Below are 20,838 nucleotides of genomic sequence, written 5' to 3' on the forward strand. Positions count from 1 at the left end.
AACCTTGCTTTCTGTCTGTGTGAAACTGCTTCTGGCTTGTGGGAATGAGTTATTGTTTATGTCCAGTTCTTGGCGGGAAGGAGAGACCCGTAAAAGCGGTCGCCCGACAAGGGGGGGGGGGGCTAGAATCTGCATTGTCTGTAGAGCCGATCATGAAAGCCAGCTAATAAAGAACTATTAAGGTTACTTTTGGACTGGACCTTGCTGAGTCCTTACAGTGGCCCAAGACAGAGCACCCAAAAGTCCTGGTCCCGGGTTGCTTCAATTTTCCTTCCAGCATGCCATGGCCTGTCACAGACAGGCCGTCCAGATTTCAAACTGCCGATGCATGAAGTCAATAGTTGGTTGTTGTGGTTTTTCCGGGCTGCGTGGCTGGTAGCTTTTGCTCCTAACGTTTCGCCCGCACGCACAGCTGGCATTTTCAGAGGAAGGTCATGCTAAGATGCGCTCCTCTCCATCACGCAGCGGGTGGAACAATCTGTTCTCCCGACCGAGTTCAAGACCAGGGAGTTCTTGGTTCAGGAAACTGGAACCTGAGTCCTCCTCGGGTGGGGGTGGGCCCATCTTTGGCTGTTATGGCACAGCACAACCCGCAGGAATGGTCCCAATCCATGGGACTGACCCACGCTGGCTGCTGTCAGTAAGAAACAGAGGAGCAGCAGTGGCGTAGGAGGTTAAGAGCTCGTGTATCTAATCTGGAGGAACCGAGTTTGATTCCCAGCTCTGCCGCCTGAGCTGTGGAGGCTTATCTGGGGAACTCAGATTAGCCTGTGCACTCCCACACACGCCAGCTGGGTGACCTTGGGCTAGTCACAGCTTCTCGGAGCTCTCTCAGCCCCACCCACCTCACAGGGTGTTTGTTGTGAGGGGGGAAGGGCAAGGAGATTGTCAGCCCCTTTGAGTCTCCTGCAGGAGAGAAAGGGGGGATATAAATCCAAACTACTACTACTACTACTACTCTTCTCCTTCTTCTCCTCCTTCTCCTCTTCTTCTCCTTCTTCTTCTTTACGTGGTAAAGCGTTGGACATCCTTCTCTAGTGCTTCTGGACTTTCCAGGATCGCCAGACCAGTCGGAGTTTTTAACGGAGGGAACAGCACAGAGGTTAAAGGGCCTGAATTGAAAGAGCCAGCGTGGACTCTCTGGTGAACTGAGTTTGTTTCCCCCCCTCCTCCACATGAAGCCTGCTGTGTGGTCTCGGGCCAGCCACAGTTCTCCCCCAACTCTCTCGGCCCACGCGAAGGCAGGGGAGGGCAAACCACCCGCCACCACATCTTGCCTTGAAAACCCTCTGGGGCAGGAGTCTGCAACCTGCGGCTCTCCAGATGTTCATGGGCTACAATGCCTGCTGGCAGGGGCTGATGGGATTTGTAGTCCGTGAACATCTGGAGAGCCGCAGGTTGCAGACCCCTGCTGGGGTCACCCGAAGTCAGCCGTGACTTGACGGCCCTTTCCACCACCAGCTTGCTCTCATTGGACGTGGCGATCGACGGCGAAGCTGGACACAGCCTGCTCTGGTTTCAATGGCTTCCCTTTGCCAATAGGTGTGAAATTCACGTGAAAAGTTAACTGGTGGCAGCGGTGTGAACGGACCTCGTTCTTATTTAAAGCAATGCATGACGCTTCAGTTTATTCCTATATTGTTGTTATTAATTAGATCGAGTGTGGTAGCCATTTTGCTTCTGTGCTCAAAGGCAGTCGAGCCAGAACGGGACTTCCCCGCCGGATCCTCAGAAGGTGCCTGCAGGAAGACGGGCGGCGGCTTCAGCCTCCTCTTCACATACTGATTGACAGCTAACTTCAATACTAAATCAAACGCCGCCACCCGTACGCAAGGCCAAGGGGGGCACTCCGTCTCCTTGGCAAGTTGACTCGGAGCCGCAGCAGGGCACCAGGGAAGAATGCAAAGGGATCCAATTCCGGCACCAGGGCCTGCCGCAGCTTGCAAAAATCACACCACACGTTTGCTACTGGGATATCGTGTTGCCCTGATGCCTGCCTTCCGGGCCACAAGACAGCACGTCCCTTGACTCTTCTTGTCATGGGAGAAAGGGTCACCTGAGATCTTGGCGTGACGCACGGAACATGCTCGAACACATCCGTATTAGCAGGAGCAGCAACAGACCCAGGGTCAGAGGGCGATCCAGTTTCCAGGGCAAAGGTAGCTTGCCCCCCCAGGCATAGTAGTGAGGCGTGTCCTGGGTGGGGACACGCCCGAGCTTGGCAAACGTGCTGAGAAAAATTTAAAACATCCTGCTTGCAAATAAGATAAGAAGCCCTCGAGTGGAGCATCCGGCACTCTCGCACTCCTGATTCGTTTGCCGTTTCAGAACAAGCAATAGTGAAGGTGTTCAATCCGCAGATTGCGGTACGGGGCACCACTCCGGTTGGTGGGAAACTCTCATTCTTGGCCTTCCAACGCAATTCAGGGGGTGGGGGGGGGGGCGCTACAAAAACTACAATTCCCAGCAGCCCGGACGGGACATCATGCTGGGAAAAAGCAAAGGTAAAAAAGGTAAAGTTTCCCCTTCAGTCGTGCCCGACCCTGGGGTACCACTGCGAGCAGTGATTTCATAGGCAAGCTGTTTTTGTGGGGTAGTTTGCCACTCCTTTCCCTGACTATTCTTTACCCCCTAGCTATGAGCTAGGTCAGAGATGGCAAACCTTTTTGAGACCGAGTGCCCAAACTGCAACCCAAAACCCACTTATTTATCACAAAGGGCCAACCCGGCAATTTAACCTGAATACTGAGGTTTTAGTTGGAAAAGATGGTTGGCTCTGAGGCATGCATTACTCGGGAGGAAGCTTGGTGGTAGTTGTTGGCTTTGCTTTGAAGCAACCATGCAACTCTTTGAACGGGTGAATCACGACCCTAGGAGGGTTTACTCAGAAGCAAGCCCCACTGCCAGCAACTGAGCTTACTCCCAGGTAAAGGATCATACTTTAGAAGAAGAAGAAGAGTTTGGATTTATATCCCCCCTTTCTCTCCTGTAGGAGACTCAAAGGGGCTGACAATCTCCTTGCCCTTCCCCCCTCACAACAAACACCCTGTGAGGTGGGTGGGGCTGAGAGAGCTCTGAGAAGCTGTGACTAGCCCAAGGTCACCCAGCTGGCATGTGTGGGAGTGTACAGGCTAATCTGAATTCCCCAGATAAGCCTCCACAGCTCAGGCGGCAGAGCTGGGAATCGAACCCGGTTCCTCCAGATTAGATACACGAGCTCTTAACCTCCTATGCCACTGCTGCTCCTTTAGTTCTTTGCATGAAAATCAGTGGGATTTAACAGCGCTTAACAGGGTTATCTATACTGCTTCCCCAAAACTAGGTCTTAGGTTTAATGCTAATAATCGAGCCCAGCGGCCCAGGCCAGCCTAGATGTGTTTCCCCCCACCCCACATGATGAACTCTGTGCGTGCCAACAGAGAGGGCTCTGAGTGCCACCTTTGGCACCCGTGCCATAGGTTCGCCATCACTGAGCTAGGTACTTATTTACCAACCAAGGAATGGATGGATGGCTGAGTTGACCATGAGCCAGCTGCCAGGATATCTGACCCCCAGGGGGCTTGAACTCCTGACCGCGTGAGTGGCAGTGCAAGCACTTAACCACTACGTCACATGGCTCCTGTGGAAAAACTACGAGGCCTCAAACAAAGCTCATCACCTGAGTGAAGAGCCATTCCCCTGGTGGAAAGTTGAATGTCCCCGTTCCCTTTGGACAAGAACGCTTGCGACAGTTGGGGGGGGGGGGGTCGCGCAATGGCAGAATAAGCACCTGCTTGCGAGTGCGCACGGTATCCAAGCAGCCCAGTGAACACTTGCAAACGCCTGAAGATTTGGCAGGGATGCTTGAAAATCCAAGTGGCTGGTATCAAGCACAGGAAGCATTTGGCAGCCCCAAATCTTTTCTTCTGAGCTCCCCAGAATTAGCAATGGGCAGCTATATTCCCCTGGCAGGCGGCTGGTCAATTACACCTGACCTCTCCCCGCCTACTCAACCACAAAAAGATCACTGGGTGTGTTTTAAGCTGTACTTCTTGCACACGGGACGACAGTGAGACTCAGCCGGGCTGAACGTTCCCAAGAAGACTTCCTCTTCAACATCTCAGCTGACGCAAAAGAGATCTGGCCAGCAGAAGAGACATGCTAGAGACGGCACGAGGGGTCTCACCAGCCCGGTTTCTCCGCCATGATCAGCCAAAGGCCTCTAGAAAGACTGCGAGCGGCTGCCCCAAGAGGATGACTCCGTCCCCAACAAGCAGAGTTCACAGATAGACTGCCTCTGACGGGGAAAGATTCATTTCATCCTCACAGATAATTGCCTTTAGGGAGCAATCCCTCCTTCCTATCTTATCTTATACAGTGGTATCAGTGGTGGCGAACCGACGGCACTCCAGATGTTCATGGACTACAATTCCCACCAGCCAATTGGCCATGCTGGCAGGGGCTGATGGGAATTGTAGTCAGTGAACATCTGGAGTGCTATCGGTTCGCCACCACTGGTATATACAAAAGACAAGGCAAGTTGCCAAAGGCACGCTTGTTAAAGAGCTCCGCAGGCACGCAAGCAGAGTGGGTAGAGATGGGAGTGCGCCAAGTGGCGGGGTCCACCAGCCGCTGCCGCTTACAATTAAGGCAAGCCATATTCGCGGCAACTCAGCCTTCAAAGAGCTGGGCGGGAGCACAAAGGAGAGGGGAACCATGTCTCTGGCCCCTGGAAGATTAGCCAACGCTTCTAGATGCTGAGTTTTAATGTTTCATAAACAATAATAGAAATGACCTGCAACAGTTTCGTACAGCTTGTTCATTTTTTCGCACAACAAGCTTTATCGGTAGTAATTTTAGAACCCTCCAGCATTGAAAGAGACAAACCACGGTACTTAAAAAAAAGGTCACTGAAACTTTTTCAGAACAGGAAATGTTGTCCTTCCAGCCAGTCGTTGCAGGGACCGCTGGTCAGATCCTAGCAAGATCTGCCAGGTTCATCCCCACTAATTACAGAACAGGGGATCAGCCAAAAAGGAGTTACACTCACAAAACTACAGTGCAGAACAATATTAAAAAATAATGATGAAAACTACATCCACAATAAAAACTGCACCAACCTAAAGGCGAAATTCTATATTAAAAGCTACCTTCAAGACTACATTAACCTATATAGATCAGCCTTTAGGTTAATATTCCACATACATTTGTTTTGAATTTTTTTGCATCCTATTTAACCTTTGTGGTTTAGAGAACCAAATAAGTTGAGAGTGCAAATATGCACCTTAATTAATATATACACCTGACAATTAGCTTTTAGGTTCTGCCCAGTTTTGTGAGTTCAGGTTCATCCCCACAACAAGAAACCGCTGGCTTCTCTTCTCGCTTCTGAAAGACGCCACGGCATGTTGCGAGGGCCAGCGGCTTTCTGGGGACTGGCCGTTCATTTTTGCAGCTTTGGATCAGGAGAGAAACCCACCATTTTAGAAAATGCATCCACTGCACCAAGTAAGACCAGAAAGCAGATTATAAGTAGAATCATAAGAACATAAGAACTAGCCTGCTGGATCAGACCAGAGTCCATCTAGTCCAGCTCTCTGCTACTCGCAGTGGCCCACCAGGTGCCTTTGGGAGCTCACAGGCAGCAGGTGAAAGCAATGGCCTTCTGCGGCTGTTGCTCCCGATCACCTGGTCTAATAAGGCATTTGCAATCTCAAATCAAAGAGGATCAAGATTGGTAGCCATAGATCGACTTCGCCTCCAGAAATCTGTCCAAGCACTTTTTAAAGCCATCACCACCTCCTGTGGCAACATATTCCAAACACCAATCACATGTTGCGTGAAGAAATGTTTCCTTTTATTAGTCCTAATTCTTCCCCCCAGCATTTTCAATGTATGCCCCCTGCGTCTAGTATTGTGAGAAAGAGAGAAAAATTTCTCTCTGTCAACATTTTCTACCCCGTGCATAATTTTAACAGAACCAATCCTGTACGAAGTCACTCCAGTTTAAGCCCACTGAAATGAATGGGCTTAGAGTCCAGGGGTCTGCAACCTGCGGTTCTCCAGATGTTCATGGACTACAATGCCCAATTGGACATGCTGGCAGGGGTTGATGGGATTTGTAGTCCATGAACATCTGGAGAGCCACAGGTTACAGACCCCTGGACTAGCACATCTGCCCAGATGGGAGTTTTCTGGTCTGGGCAGCCAGGACATATTACTGAAAACCCAAAGCAAAGAGCAGGGCAGAATTGATGGCACAACACGAATTTCCTGCCCTCAAGTGGGTCTGGAACCATTTCAACCGGCCAATCACAAGTGTGGCCAAGATTAAGGGAGCTCAGAATGTCTGCAGCTATTTAGGAAAAAAACGAAGCACAGATTACAACTAACAGGCTTCAGTGAATGGAGGCCACACGAAGCGTAATGAAACTTGTGGAATGGACCACCACCAGATGGAGTGACTAGGTTCTTACGCATGTTCAGAGGAGAATGAGGACTGCGAACAGAACCTTCAAGTTCAGGGGCAGCCTATCACTTGAGGGGGATCAACTGTGGAGGCAGACTTGGTTTCGGGCCCTGCTTGCTTTCCTGAGGGGTCTTTGGCTGAGCGTCATTAACAGAAGTCAGAGAAAATGTGTTTTCCACCTGAGCTATAAGAGGTCACCTTCAAATTTATTTTCTTCAGGATCGGCTCTGAAACCTTTCCTTAATTCAGCGACTCAAGAGTCCTAGGCCTCAGTGGCCAGGGCAGAAACAATTCACTTTCCCCTCACAACAACCCAGTGAGGTAGGTTAAGCCGAGAGATGGCAAAAACAAGAACCAACCTGGGCGAAGCTGTAACCAACACATCGTTGATCGAAACCCCGTTGAGCTCAGGGAGGGACGATTTCAGGACCTCGACGGAGGGTTCTGCCAACACAGCCGGTGCCTCCATCCTGCAGAAGGAGAGGGAGGAAAGAATTACTCATTTAGACGGGAGGCGAGTTCGAGAGGTCGCGTCGCCTTCTGCTGCTTCAGGGATACAAAGCCCTTCTCAGAAGCTGAGGCGCGCCAATGCCCCTCTGCCCGCTCCCAGCTGGGAATTCTCTCCCCTCCCAAAACAGCATCCCCTTGTGGATCAAGCCCCTTTGCCCCTGTCCCAAATGAAAGAAAATCCACGCGTCTTGCACGCAACCACGGCCAGGTTCATCTCGCCTGACAGCTCTTGGGCTCCCCAAGTTTATAATGTAAACCAGGGGCGTCCAACTCTGGCACTTCAGATGTTCATGGACTGCAGATCCCATCAGCTCCTGCTGGCATGGCCAATTGGCAGGGGCTGATGGGAATTGTAGTCCATGAACATCTGAAGCGCCAGAGTTGGACGCCCCTGGTGTAAACTCATTGGGGCAGCCCCGTCCCCCCCCTTCCCATCAGCCAACTAATCCAGACCCACCCGGCACCAGATTACTAGCAAGCAAAGGGCCCCCTCCACAAACACACCAGAGGAGACCCCAGACCCGTCAGCCGGTTATTTGGGTGCCCGGGTTGAGTCAAAGTGGACCCACAGTTTGGAGCAAAACAAACCCCACCTTTGTATCATTATAAAGCCAAACACTGTCTGCGTATGATGCTTTTGCTAAAAGGGGAATCCGGCCTTACTCAACAGGAAATGAAAGATGATGCATTTGTCGATTTTTTATTTTTGAGCTCCGGCAGCTGTTTGCGGCCACGCGTTCTCCGCAGAGGAAGAGAGCCGGTTCGCAGATGTCACGGTCCTTTCTGCCCTACAGCTGGGGGGAGGATGTCAGCCCACGCGCCCCTCCCACAGCCTTTTGGCCACGTCATTCCCTCCACTTGTTCAGCAATGATTGACTAGCCCTGCCGGCCCACTCCAGCCATTTCCGTTTCTGTTCATTGCAACATTCAGGCCCCCAAAGGGTACAGAGGAGGGGGATTTTCCTGGGAAATTCGCAACACAGCTGCACAACTCATTGCTGTGCCCAGCTGGGAACACCCTGGCCCAATGCATCATGAGGCGAAGAAAAAGAAGAAGAAGAAGAAGAAGAAGAAGAAGAAGAAGAAGAAGAAGAACAAGAAGAAGAACAAGAACAAGAACAAGAAGAACAAGAAGGAGAAGGAGAAGAAGAAGGAGAAGAAGGAGAAGAAAGAGAAGAAAGAGAAGAAGGAGAAGAGGAGGAGGAGGAAGAGGAGGAGGAAGAAGAGGAGGAAGAAGAGGAGTAGGAGGAGTTTTGATTTATATCCCCCCTTTCTCTCCTGCAGGAGACTCAAAGGGGCTGACAATCTCCTTGCCCTTCCCCCCCTCACAACAAACACCCTGTGAGGTGGGTGGGGCTGAGAGAGCTCCGAGAAGCTGTGACTAGCCCAAGGTCACCCAGCTGGCGTGTGTGGGAGAGCACAGGCTAATCTGAATGCCCCAGATAAACCTTCACAGCTCAGGCGGCAGAGCTGGGAATCAAACCCGGTTCCTCCAGATTAGATACATGAGCTCCTACACCACTGCTGCTCCAAAGTAGACATTGTCAGGGGTGTCATCGCTCACAGTCAGAGTAATAGTCAACGACTGCCGAGATTTCAAAAAAAAAGTTAATTCTTCATTCTAAAACACTGTTTTGGGGAATCACAAAAAGGGCATTTAGATGGCCCCCCCCCCCCCCCCCGCCCAAATAGTAGCTCTTTCTAAGACAAGTGACTCATGAAGGTAAAGTCCATCCGTGTCCTAGCAGACCGCCCTCAAAGGAAGATCATACCTGAACATGGAAGTTTCACTTGGCAGTCTAGCCTTCACTATTGGTAGAGCCATCTGCCGCACACATTTGTCAAATGCCCAACCAGTCCGGTCAGACCAAAAAAAAACCTCCACACATGGGCAGTGGCCAGAAGGAGAGTTTCTTGCCTTGTTTTGAGCTTCCCAGAAGAAACATACCCTCTCCGCTATTGGACCACAGCATCCAACACTGAGGTAGACTGCCTGCTAAGAGGGAGGCTCTACTTAAGCTGCCAAGACTTCTCCCCCACACAAACACACATTTTAAAGAGCTGCTTATTTTTTATCCTGTTTGCCTGCTTTCATCCTCCTTTCCCCGTGCAGGCAGATTTCAGGAATCTCCACAAAGAAAAGATGAGAGCCGATGGGGAGGGGAGGGGGAGTCAAGCCGACCTCCGAATTTCGGCCCTGCTTCTCGGAGCTTCCTTTGTGCCACTTCCTCGTTGATGATTTCCACGGACGGACGGCTGCCACTTTCCAATGCGGAGGGCTAGCTGGCTTTGTGCTTTGCATCGGGTTAAAAATTAAGAAGTCGTGCTGACAATCTAAGCAGGTGCATAGTGAGAATCTCGAAGGAGGGGGGCGGGGACCTACGTCTGACAGGCAGACAAAACAACCAATATTTGCCAGACTCACCCAGCAAAGATGTTTGCTCTGAGGTTGATGCAAGTCCATAAACCCATCACCTGTTCACAAAATCCAGTTTTCACCCTCCCAACACCTTAACGCCTGCTTTTAAAAGTTTTTAGTCCTCAAGGCCAGCTTAAATGCATATGGGCGCTGCCTGATGAAACCAGAAATTGAGGGGGGGGGGGATAGGAGGAGTATGATTTGGGGTTATGGCGTCTGACTAGAAGTGAGGTTCAAATGATTCTGTCTGGTGCTCGCTGGGTAACTTCGGGGCAGCCAATTTAGAAGACTAGCCTGCCGCGCAGGGCCGTTGTAAAGAGGAAATACAGGAAGAACGATGTGTAGTATCCAAGCTCACAAAGGGGAAGAGAACACTTTCAAGAAGGTTTAGGCAGACCAGGACTCTGGTAGCTTCTCTGCCTCCTTGAGAATACAGCAATTATTTCAGTCTTCTAATTGTTGCTTCCATAATTGCCAAGGTAAGACAACAATCTCCTTCGGGCAAACAGACATGAAAGTTTTTTTAATTCCACATATGTCAAGTTTAGGCACAAAGAACTAGTTTTGGGGAGGGAATGTATACAGGAGGGGGTGACTTTTGCCAAACTCTCTGGTTAAATTTGCACTGTGGTTTTCTATCGGCACTACACATCTGCGGCTCTGGCACCGTGAGAGCAGACGCCGTCGGCTCAGCAGCACCAACCGCTTATCGCTTGTTCTGCACGGTGGTTTCTCAACTGGGCTAAAGGTCTTTCCCACCCACTCCGGCAGGGCCAGGGTGCCACAACCTCAGGCAAACAGGGACGTGTCTACACGGCAGCCCTCCACAAATAGCACAAACGGTTTGTTTTGGCTCCCGCTGTCTTGCCTTTTTGGGGAAAAAAAAACAAACTTGGACATGAGCTTTTCTGATAAACATTCTAGTCCAGGGGTATCCAACTCTAAGAACATAAGAACAAGCCAGCTGGATCAGACCAGAGTCCATCTAGTCCAGCTCTCTGCTACTCGCAGTGGCCCACCAGGTGCCTTTGGGAGCTCACAGGCAGCAGGTGAAAGCAATGGCCTTCTGCGGCTGTTGCTCCCGAGCACCTGGTCTGCTCAGGCATTTGCAATCTGAGATCAAGGAGGATCAAGATTGGTAGCCATAAATCGACTTCTCCTCCATAAATCTGTCCAAGCCCCTTTTAAAGCTATCCAGGTGAGTGGCCATCACCACCTCCTGGGGCAGCATATTCCAAACACCAATCACACGTTGCGTGAAGAAGTGTTTCCTTTTATTAGTCCTAATTCTTCCCCCCAGCATTTTCAATGGATGCCCCCTGGTTCTAGTATTGTGAGAAAGAGAGAAAAATTTCTCTCTGTCCACATTTTCTACCCCATGCATAATTTTATAGACTTCAATCATATCCCTCCTCAGACGTCTCCTCTCCAAACTAAAGAGTCCCAAACGCTGCAGCCTCTCCTCATAGGGAAGGTGCTCCAGTCCCTCAATCATCCTCGTTGCCCTTCTCTGCACTTTTTCTATCTCTTCGATATCCTTTTTGAGATGTGGCGACCAGAACTGAACACAGGACTCCAAGTGCGGTCGCACCACTGCTTTAAATGTTCATGGACTACAATTCCCATCAGCCCCAGCTGGCATGGCCATGCCAGCAGGGGTTGACGGGAATTGTAGTCCATGAACATCCGAAGCGCCAGAGTTGGACATCCCAGCTCTAATCATTGCCAGCAGCTTCCTAGTTGTGATGCTTTAAGAATGGATTTGATACTCATGTCATCCCACTTCAGGACAGAGTTGTGGCTCTCGGCCTAGCGTGCAGTGAGATCTTTCTCTGTTACGGGTTGATCCACGCCCAGGTCGGACTCTGCATACTGCATCTTCAGCAGCAGGTGCTCACAGGTACACCCTCCTGCTAAAACCTAAAACCTCTGCAGTAAAGCAAAAGGGAAGGGACCCAGTCCCAATCCGAAGGTAACAGGTGTCTTGGAGGCCTGGTCACTCGGGTTTTCTTTCAGTAAGGGTTGCGGGGATGGGGATCATGACTCGAAAGGGAGCAGCATTTGAGAAATGATCCAGCGAAGAAGAGGAGTTTGGATTTATGCCCCACCTTTCTCTACTGTAAGGAGACTCCAGGTGGCTCTCAAGTTCCTTTCCCTCCCTCTCCTCACAACAGACACTTTGTGAGACAGGTGGGGCTGAGAGAGTTCAGAGAGAACTGTGACTAGCCCAAGATACCCAGCAGGAGTGTAGGAGTGTGGAAACACATCTGGTTCACCAGATAAGCCTCCGCCACTGAGGTGGAGGAGTGAGGAATCAAATCAGGTTCTCCAGATTAGAATCTACCTGCTCTTAATCATTACACCACGCTGGCTAGTACCAAACAGGCCCCGTCTGCGGACATCATGGTTCCCCCAGAAGCCACACATCAACTGATGGTTTTAAGCAAATAAACTGAACTCAGTAATATACAGAACTATCTCCTGTCCTTTATATTCAGAAATAAGGAAAAGGTTTTTGGAGCCAATACTACCTAGGACAGTTTTTTTGTCCGATGATGAGAAACTGATTTTCTTACTATCTGATATTGATTCCTATGTTTCTTACAAGATGGCTCTCTTTGCCCTGGCGGCTAGGAAATTGCGAGCAAAGTATTTAAAGCGCTGTTTGAACTGATGTTCCAAAGTACTGGAGGTTAACTTAGACTAGCTGAAGAAGCTGCAAAAACATCTGACATGGAAAGTATTTGATGGGGCATTTTAATTTAGAGATTGCGAATGCAAATAATTTATATTTTAATGTAAAACTAAGTTATTGTTTTAATGTAAATGTTTTAACTGCATGTATCTCTGTATTGTTATAGCCCAGTGATGGCGAACCTATGGCATGGGTGCCAGAGGTGGCACTCAGAGCCCTCTCTGTGGGCACTCACAGAGTTCATCATGTGGGGGGGAAATCGCCCCCCCCCACACACACACACACATCTAGGCTGGCCTGGGCCGCTGGGCTTGATTATTAGCATTAAACCTAAGACCTAGTTTTGGGGAAGCAGTGTAGGCAACCCTGTTAAGCACTGTTAAACCCCACTGATTTTCATGCAAAGAATTAAAGCACAATCCTTTACCTGGGAGTAAGCTTGGTTGCTGGCAATGTGGCTTGCTTCTGAGTAAACCCTCCTAGGGTTGTGATTCACCCATTGGAAGAGTTGCACAGTTGCTTCAAAGCAAAGCCACCAACTACCACCAAGCTTACTCCCGAGTAACGGAGCCAACCGTTTTTTCTAAACTAAAACCTCAGTATTCAGGTTAAATTGCCAGGTTGGCAGTTTGCGATAAATAAGTGGGTTTTGGGTTGCAATTTGGGCACTCAGTCTCAAAAAGGTTCGCCATCACTGCTGTAGACAGTTGTTAGAAGTCCTTCTTCCCCCAAATATTGACTAGACATATTCATAGGTCTAAGCAGGGATTTAAACTCAGGTTTCCCCTCCTCTCCCTAATATGATGTCAACCGCAGGGATGTGGGGTGGAACATTTTCAGCAGAAAGTTTTTCAAAGCGAAAACATTTCCAGAAAATGCCCCAATGTTCTATTTTTCTAGAGAAAGCCTTCTGCCCCACACCCGTAGATACAGTCGGCCGACTGATAGTTGTCTAGGTGGTGACTGCACTGCCGAGGAAGAAGAAGAAGAGTTTGGATTTATATCCCCCCTTTCTCTCCTGGAGGAGACTCAAAGGGGCTGACAATCTCCTTGCCCTTCCCCCCTCACAACAAACACCCTGTGAGGTAGGTGGGGCTGAGAGAGCTCCGAGAAGCTGTGACTAGCCCAAGGTCACCCAGCTGGCGTGTGTGGGAGTGCCCAGGCTAATCTGAATTCCCCAGATAAGCCTCCACAGCTCAGGCGGCAGAGCGGGGAATCAAACCCGGTTCCTCCAGATTAGATACACGAGCTCTTAACCTCCTACACCACGGCTGCTCCTGAAGAGTTCTGAAGAGCTGGGACTGGCCCAAGGTCACCCAGCAGGCTTCATGTGGAGGAGGGGAGAAACAAACCCAGTTCTCCAGATTGGAGTCCACCACTCTTAACCCCTTCATCACCCTGGTTAACCAACCACTGGAAACCTTGAACGACGATGGCAGAGGACTCCAGGAAAGGGGCTCCTACGTTTCTTATGACGCCTGATGTCTCGACAGTTCGAGCAACCTGGGGGGGGGGGGGGATTTGCTGCATTTCCACAGTGGAGAGTTTGCACAACAAGCCCTGCCCATGTTGCCTTGGCAAGGAGCCCCCTCAATTTCACACGCCACCTCCCCACTCAAGATGACCCCAGCCACAGAGGGCCACAGGTACAAAAGCCGCACGACAAAAGCAACAGCTGCCATCTGGGCATCCCAAGACAGCGCTCTCTCTCTCTCTCTCTCTTGTGTGTGTGTGTGTGTGGGCAGTTCTCGCTGCCGCTTTGAATAATCTGGTTGCTCTAATGGCAGCTGCTTCGTGCACCTGCCGCAGGGCTCTCGTCTGCAGGATCATCCAAGCCGTTTCAGCCAATCGCAGGCCTCCGAGTCATCGCCCCATCCTCCCAGGCACCGTCATGCGAGGACGGTCTCCAGGCGCTCCTGGGGTTACTACAGCACATTCACCTAATCCGGGCTGAGCTCCCGGAGGGGGGGACAGAACCGCCTCCTGGCTGGCTGTCAGCTCCACCTGCTTATTTCAACAGCCCGCTCAGGAGCAGGGGTGGGTGGAGGGGGCTCCAGCTCGCCAGATCACCCATTTGCCTCTCGGAAAGCCACAAAAAGAAGATTCCCACAAGGAACGGCAAACTTTTCCAAGCTCTGCACAATTTGTGGGGCTGTTTTTAAACTACGCTTTGCAGCCGGCCACCTGCGGCTGCAAATGTCTTCCAAGAAATGTCTCCAGGGCCAGGTACCCAAAAAGGTATTTTGAGCCGGCATCTCAGTAGGGACGCCAGCCTCCAGTGGGACTTGGGGATCCCCTAAAACGGCAACTCATCTCCAGACTAGAGAAATCAGTTCTCTTGGAGAAAATGGGACTTGGAGGGTGGTCTTTGAGGCACGGTACTCCGGGGAGGTCCCAGTCTTCCAAAGGCTCCATCCCCAAATGTTCAGGAGTTTTCCAACCTGCTGCTGGCAACCCAACCCCCACCATGCCCCAATTCCCAAAGGTAGCTGGGAAGGGGGGAGGAGGAGGAGGAGAAGAAGAGGAGGAGGAGGAGAAGAGGAGGAGGAGAAGAAGAAGAAGAGGAAAAGAAGAGGAGAAGGAGTTTGGATATATATCCCCCTTTCTCTCCTGTAGGAGACTCAAAGGGGCTTACAATCTCCTTGCCCTTCCCCCCTCACAACAAGCACCCTGTGAGGTGGGTGGGGCTGAGAGAGCTCCGAAGAACTGTGACTAGCCCAAGGTCACTCAGCTGGAGTGTACGGGAGTGCACAAGCTAATATGCTTCACCAAATAAGCCTCCACAGCTCAGGCGGCAGAGCGGGGAATCAAACCCGGTTCCTCCAGATTAGATACACGAGCTCTTAACTTCCTACGCCACTGCTGCTCCTTTCTAAGAGTATTCCCCAAGCTTGCTTTCAACGTGGGGGGAAATTTCAAAATAGGGACCCGCCACAGAAAAAGCAAATCCACATAAAGCATCGCGGGCCTCAAAAGGTGCAAAAACATCTCTATTTACATTTCAATTAAGTCAAGTGCAACAAACCTATATTTCCCCCTGCTTTATCATCCACATTTCTTGTTCCCTTCCCCACCTCCCAAAATGCACGCAGACCCGTTGGGTCTTCCTCCGTTCATGTCAAGGTTTCTTGAACGGTGAAAATATGCCTGGCTAATTTTTGACCCTGCTTTTCTCCTAACGGAGACCCAAAGCGTATAACATTCTCGCCCATTTTATCCTCACAGCAACCCTGCGAAGTAGGTTAAGCCGAGTGTGTGTGACAAAGCTAAAAGCACCCAGCCACCTTCCATGGCAGAGTGGGGATTTCCCCAGTTCCCCGCCTGACCCCCTACCCACTAAACCCCATTGCCCATTATAAAACCAAACAGCCAAGATCTTTACACTGAATGCATCCTCACTGAGTAAAGCGGACACGTTTACTGGGGCCAGAACCCTAATTTATGCCAAACATACCCCAAAGCAGGGGTCTTCAAACTATGGCCCTCCAGATGTTCATGGACTACAATTCCCACCAGCCCCTGCCAGCATGGCTAAGTGGCAGGGCTAATGGGAATTGTAGTTCGTGAACATCTGGGGGGGGGCATAGTTTGAAGACCCCTGCCCCAAAGCAAGAAAGGAAGAGGGCTAAAGATTTAAAGTGTTTATTTCTGGCTAAATCTTTTTTCTTCAACCCACATGTTAAGATAGAAGAGGGTCAACTCTCATAAATCCTACTGCTGGCAAACTGTACGCTCCTCAGAGCCCGGGGCTTCTTTGCAAACCAGTCATGAGAGGAGAGGTCTCTTTACTCCACACGTGAGCACACAGGTGAGAAGGCTCACATGATTGAAACTCTCTTCATCTAAAAGACTAGCCCGTCACTGAGAAGACTAGGCTAACCAGTCTCCACCCTGACATGCTAGTTTCTGCATGCAGGGAATTTCATCCAAGAGTTGAGATGGTGGCGAACCTTTGGCACTCCAGATGTTGTGGACTACAATTCCCATCAGCCCCTGCCAGCATGGCCGATGGGAATTGTAGTCCATAACATCTGGAGTGCCAAAGGTTCGCCACCACGGAGATAGGCCATCAAACGCAGCATCCTGCGTCACACAGCAGCCAAACAGATGTGTCCGGAAAGCATGCAAGCAGGGGACGTATTTTGAAAGTCTGTTCTGCCCTGCCCCTACCCCGCAAGAAGTACTGATAGATATACTGCTTCTGACCATGGAGGTTCCATATTGTCCACAGGGATGATTTCCACAGACCAGCATCAGTGACACACATATGCTCTTCGACATAAACCCAAGATATGGCACAGACTTAAAAGATATGGCACAGACTATAAAGCACGGACTTTGTGCGTCTGCAAGACTTCTGCATTCAAGGGGGCTTATTTGGCCCTTTCTAGCAGCAATAGACCCCCAAGTTCAGCCTTCCACTGTTTGACAAACATTCACTGGGTTCGGTGGTGTGGCGTGGAACATTTGCAATCAGGAAACGGCGCAACAGGAACTAGAGCAGTATGACGTTTTCTGGTTTGTTTTTTTTAAAAGCTGTTTAACCATTAGCTCATTTCCTCAATTGTCCAAAAAGGTTGCCCTAACGTAGCCCCTGGAAGTGGCGGCTTCCTCTAAAATCCTCCCATGGCAGTTTGAACAAGCACCGCACATCATGTTGCATCATGAGCGTGAGCGTGGTGCATACGTGTGGGAAGGGGAAAAAGCACATGACATCTGTTTTCCCCACAAGGGACTTAGAACCTACAACCAGACCCACCGGCAAATCAACAGAGTTCCCTATTCAAACTTACCCCAAGCAAGGTCCAGGGAATTCAGATATGGGAGTAAATTGTGCAGGGACTGTGCTACGGACTGGAGATATTGCTCAAAGAAATGTCCCTCCCCAAAAGAAACCTCACCCGCCAACTAGGACTCTCTGGAAGTGTTGCACTATACAAATTAGCATGGTTCAATTCCCCCCAGGAAACAAGGGCTCTCACACAAAAGGAGAACTTGCCCTAGACGTTTATCCAGTTCCCCCAGTGGCCGTCTTGCCCCAACCCCTTTGTTCATTAAAAATAATCACCGAGGAATGGAGAAAGGTCCTGCAGGCTCCATGCAAGGAGTATTTCAAGTACATTTTGCTGATCTACCAGGGCTCATGTTTGCAGAGAACACTCCTAGTATTTTTAGGTTTCAAATGTTGTTTCCAATGCTACAGTCATTTGAAGAAGAGTTTGTATATCCCCCCTTTCTCTCCTGCAGGAGACTCAAAGGGGCTGACAATCTCCTTGCCCTTCCCCCCTCACAACAAACACCCTGGGAGGTGGGTGGGGCTGAGAGAGCTCCAAGAAGCTGTGACTAGCCCAAGGTCACCCAGCTGGCGTGTGTGGGAGTGTACAGGCTAATCTGAATTCCCCAGATAAGCCTCCACAGCTCAGGCGGCAGAGCTGGGAATCAAACCCGGTTCCTCCAGATTAGATACACGAGCTCTTAACCTACTACGCCACTGCTGCTCCTTTGTTTTATTTTAGGCTGTTGGTTTCATTGGGATCTCGGGGAGGGGAAAGGATGACATTAATTTCAAACATAACAAACCTAACAAAACAATTTTTAAAAATCTGGCAGGTTAGGGTCTTTCCCACTATGCAAGTAACGCCTGTTAAAACAATGCTGGGAGGGGGGAAATGAGTCCACCGGCCGTTTCAACAGAACTCTATGCAACAAAAATCAGCACAAAACAAAATAAGGCCTGATCTAGACCGGAAAGCGGTGCCTTTTTAAAGGGATCGGACCCCACTTTAACTCCAATATGCCTGAGAAGTAAGCCCAAACCAATTAGAGTGACCTGCATCAAAAAGCTAAATTTGAGGCTAGCAGCGGTTTAGAGCTACAGAATTCGCATCGAGCTGCTGGGCTGCAAACCGACAGCGCTTCCCTCGGAAACTAAGCATCGAAACCAGCTTCCGCTCTTAGACACAACCCTGCCAGCAGCCCCCCCCCTTGTTAAAACAAAAAAGGAAAAGAGGTCAGATACAGATTGGACTCAACACAGAAAAGGGGCACCTGTCAATCAAGCCAAGTGTGGCAGACAAACGGGGGGGGGGGGGGACCTGGACCACAAAAACGACAAGGGGCAGGTGTGATCTTTGTGCATGTCCGAAAGCTTTGTGGGCTGTTTGTGCATGTCCGAAAGCTTTGTGGGCTGTTTTCTGGCATAAAAGAAAGCGGCAGGAAGATACACAGACCCTACAGTGGGAAAGCTGGGAAATGCGCTTTCCCCAAAAGGCGGACCACCGAAGGGGGAGCGGCCAGAGCTTCACAGCTGCAATATTCCGGCCCGGTTTAGGAAGATCAGATGTCCCTTGGAAAGCACATCCAGTGCGCAGGCAGCTTTTTAGAGAGGGATGCCCCTAAAGTCTCTGCCTCGGGGGGCAAGAGACCACACAAAGACCTCCCATCCCATACAAACACACACAAGGCACGCTGGTCCCCCAGGCACCCCTAGCTGACGGGACAGGTTGCGCATGCAAATCCTGTGCTTATCAGCCCTCACGGCTGGGAATGGAAAAGCAAACTTCCCCTCTTCCCCGCCGCTCCAATAGGCAGACTTGAGGTTATCCATCTCTCCACAGGGGAGGTAGCGTGGGGTAGTGGTTAAGAACGGCAGACTCTCAGCTGTCTCCCTACTCCTCCGCAGGAGCAGTGGACCCTAATCTGGAGAACTGGGTTCGATTGGGCTCTCCTCCACATGAAGCTGCTGGGTGACCTTGGGCCAGTCACAGTTCTCTCCCGACTCACTCAGCCCCACCGACCCCGCAGGAGGAGTCTGTGGTAGGGAGCGAAAGGTGGCTCTAAGACTCCTGACAAGTAAAGAAAGGGAGGCAGAGTGGCTTAGCGGTGAAGAGCAGCAGACTCTAATCTGCTTTGATTCTCTCTCCCCCCCCCCTCCTCCACACAAGTCTGGTGAGCCGGGTTCGATTCCCCATTCCTCCCCATGAAGCTTGGACCAGTCCCAGTTCTCTCAAAAGTCTCTCCACCCCACCTACCTCGCCAGGGGTTGTGGGGAGAGGAGGGAAAGGAGGCTGTAAACCCCCTCGAGTCTCCTTGCCCGGCAGAAAGGCAGGGGACAAATCCAACACTCTTCTTCCTCCTCCTCCTCCTCCTGCACGTGAAGCCTGCTGGGGTGACCGTGGGCCCCTCCCAGTTCTCTCCGCACTCTCCCAGCCCCACCTGCCTCCCAAGCTGTGTGATGGGGGTTGGGGGGGAGAGGAAGGGAAAAGGAACTTTGTAAGCCGCCTGGACGTTGCTTCTGGACGAGAAAAGCGGGGTATAAATCCAGGGTGCCCTTTCCGAGGGAGAGCGAGCACAACCGCGACCACCCCAGCCCGCTCCTCCGGTCCCCGCTGCAGAGCCCCAGCAGCTTTCCCAGGGGCCGGCCGCTGCCCAGAAAGATGCTCCCCGGGGATCCCCAAGCCGCGCCCCTCCGCCTGAGCGCCCTCCCTTTGCTTTAAAGCCGCGCCAACTCACTCACCTGCACACACCTGGCGCCAACAAAATCCCGCAGCTGCAAAAACGTGCCGGCGGGAAGCTTTATAAGGGGCAATTGCTGCTGGCCCCGCCCCTTATCTTGCTCCGCCCACGAGCGCCGCGATAGGCGGCAGCGCAAAGGAGCGGCCGGCTCCGCCCTGCTTCGCTCGGGAAAAAAGTCAGAGCCGGGCGCGCGAAGCTGGCGGCGCCATCTTGAGTGAGGGTCCCGCCCCGCCCATCAGCCGACTGCAAACCACGCCCCATCGCCCGCGCGCTTCGGAGCGAGTTCACTGCCGGTCATTGGCCTTTCCTTGCAAGCGAGTGAATGAATGAATGAATGAATGAATGAATGAATGAATGAATGAATGAATGAATGGATGGGGGTGGCTTTGTCCTCCCTCCGCCCCCCCCCCCCGGATGTTTTATTGTATCTCCTCCTTTTTATGGGTAATGTTGACAAGGTCAAGAGGACACTTGGTCATTTCTATCTCCTAAATGAAATATTTGCAGTGTCTGTTTTCAAAACTTAATAAAAGCAATTAAAGATCATACTGCTAATCATAGCGTTTTGCCTCACACCGTGGCCAGCCAGTTCCTCTGGAGGTGTAGCAACGGGGCCAAAACCTTCCCCTGATATTGCCTCTTCGCACTGGCATTTATGTGTCCCCTGCCTGAAGGGCAACGAGGATGATTGAAGGATTGGAGCACCTTCCCTATGAGGAGAGGCTGCAGCGTTTAGGACTCTTTAGTTTGGAGAGGGAGCACGGGCTGAGGGGGGGACATTATGATTGTGAAGTTCTATAAAATTAAGCATCGGAAGTAGAAAAATGTTGACAGAGAGAAATTTTTCTCTCTTTCTCACAATACTAGAACCAGGGGGCATCCATTGAAAATGCTGGGGGGAAGAATTAGGACTAGTAAAAGGAAACACTTCTTCACGCAACGTGTGATTGGTGTTTGGAATATGCTGCCACAGGAGGTGATGATGGCCACTCACCTGGGTAGCTTTAAAAGGGGCTTGGACAGATTTATGGAGGAGAAGTCGATGTCTGGCTACCAATCTTGATCCTCCTTGATCTCAGATTGCAAATGCCTTAGCAGACCAGATGCTCAGGAGCAGCAGAAGGCCATTGCTTTCACATCCTGCACGTGAGCTCCCAAAGGCACCTGGTGGGCCACTGCGAGTAGCAGAGAGCTGGACTAGATGGACTCTGGTCTGATCCAGCTGGCTTGTTCTTATGTTCTTAAGGCCAT

The 20,838-nt window shown here is 50.9% G+C and overlaps 1 protein-coding gene across 2 annotated transcripts in view; it reads right to left on the reverse strand.

Annotated features, from left to right (window-relative positions):
• ACSBG2 (acyl-CoA synthetase bubblegum family member 2) overlaps positions 1 to 19,689 on the reverse strand; it is an 86,840-nt gene extending 67,151 nt beyond the window's left edge. Inside the window, exons 1-2 of one of the 2 annotated variants that reach the window (XM_048498471.1) lie at positions 19,589 to 19,689; positions 6,808 to 6,918 (exon numbers count right to left, since the gene is read on the reverse strand). In XM_048498471.1, the coding sequence (XP_048354428.1) occupies positions 6,808 to 6,917 (110 nt within the window). In that variant the 5' untranslated portion in view covers position 6,918; positions 19,589 to 19,689. The remainder of the gene's footprint in view (positions 1 to 6,807; positions 6,919 to 19,588) is intronic. The other variant, XM_048498472.1, reaches the window with a different exon arrangement.
• Positions 19,690 to 20,838: the final 1,149 nt, after the last annotated feature.

The sequence above is a fragment of the Sphaerodactylus townsendi genome, linkage group LG05, assembly GCF_021028975.2.
Source record: "Sphaerodactylus townsendi isolate TG3544 linkage group LG05, MPM_Stown_v2.3, whole genome shotgun sequence".
NCBI lineage: Eukaryota > Metazoa > Chordata > Lepidosauria > Squamata > Sphaerodactylidae > Sphaerodactylus > Sphaerodactylus townsendi.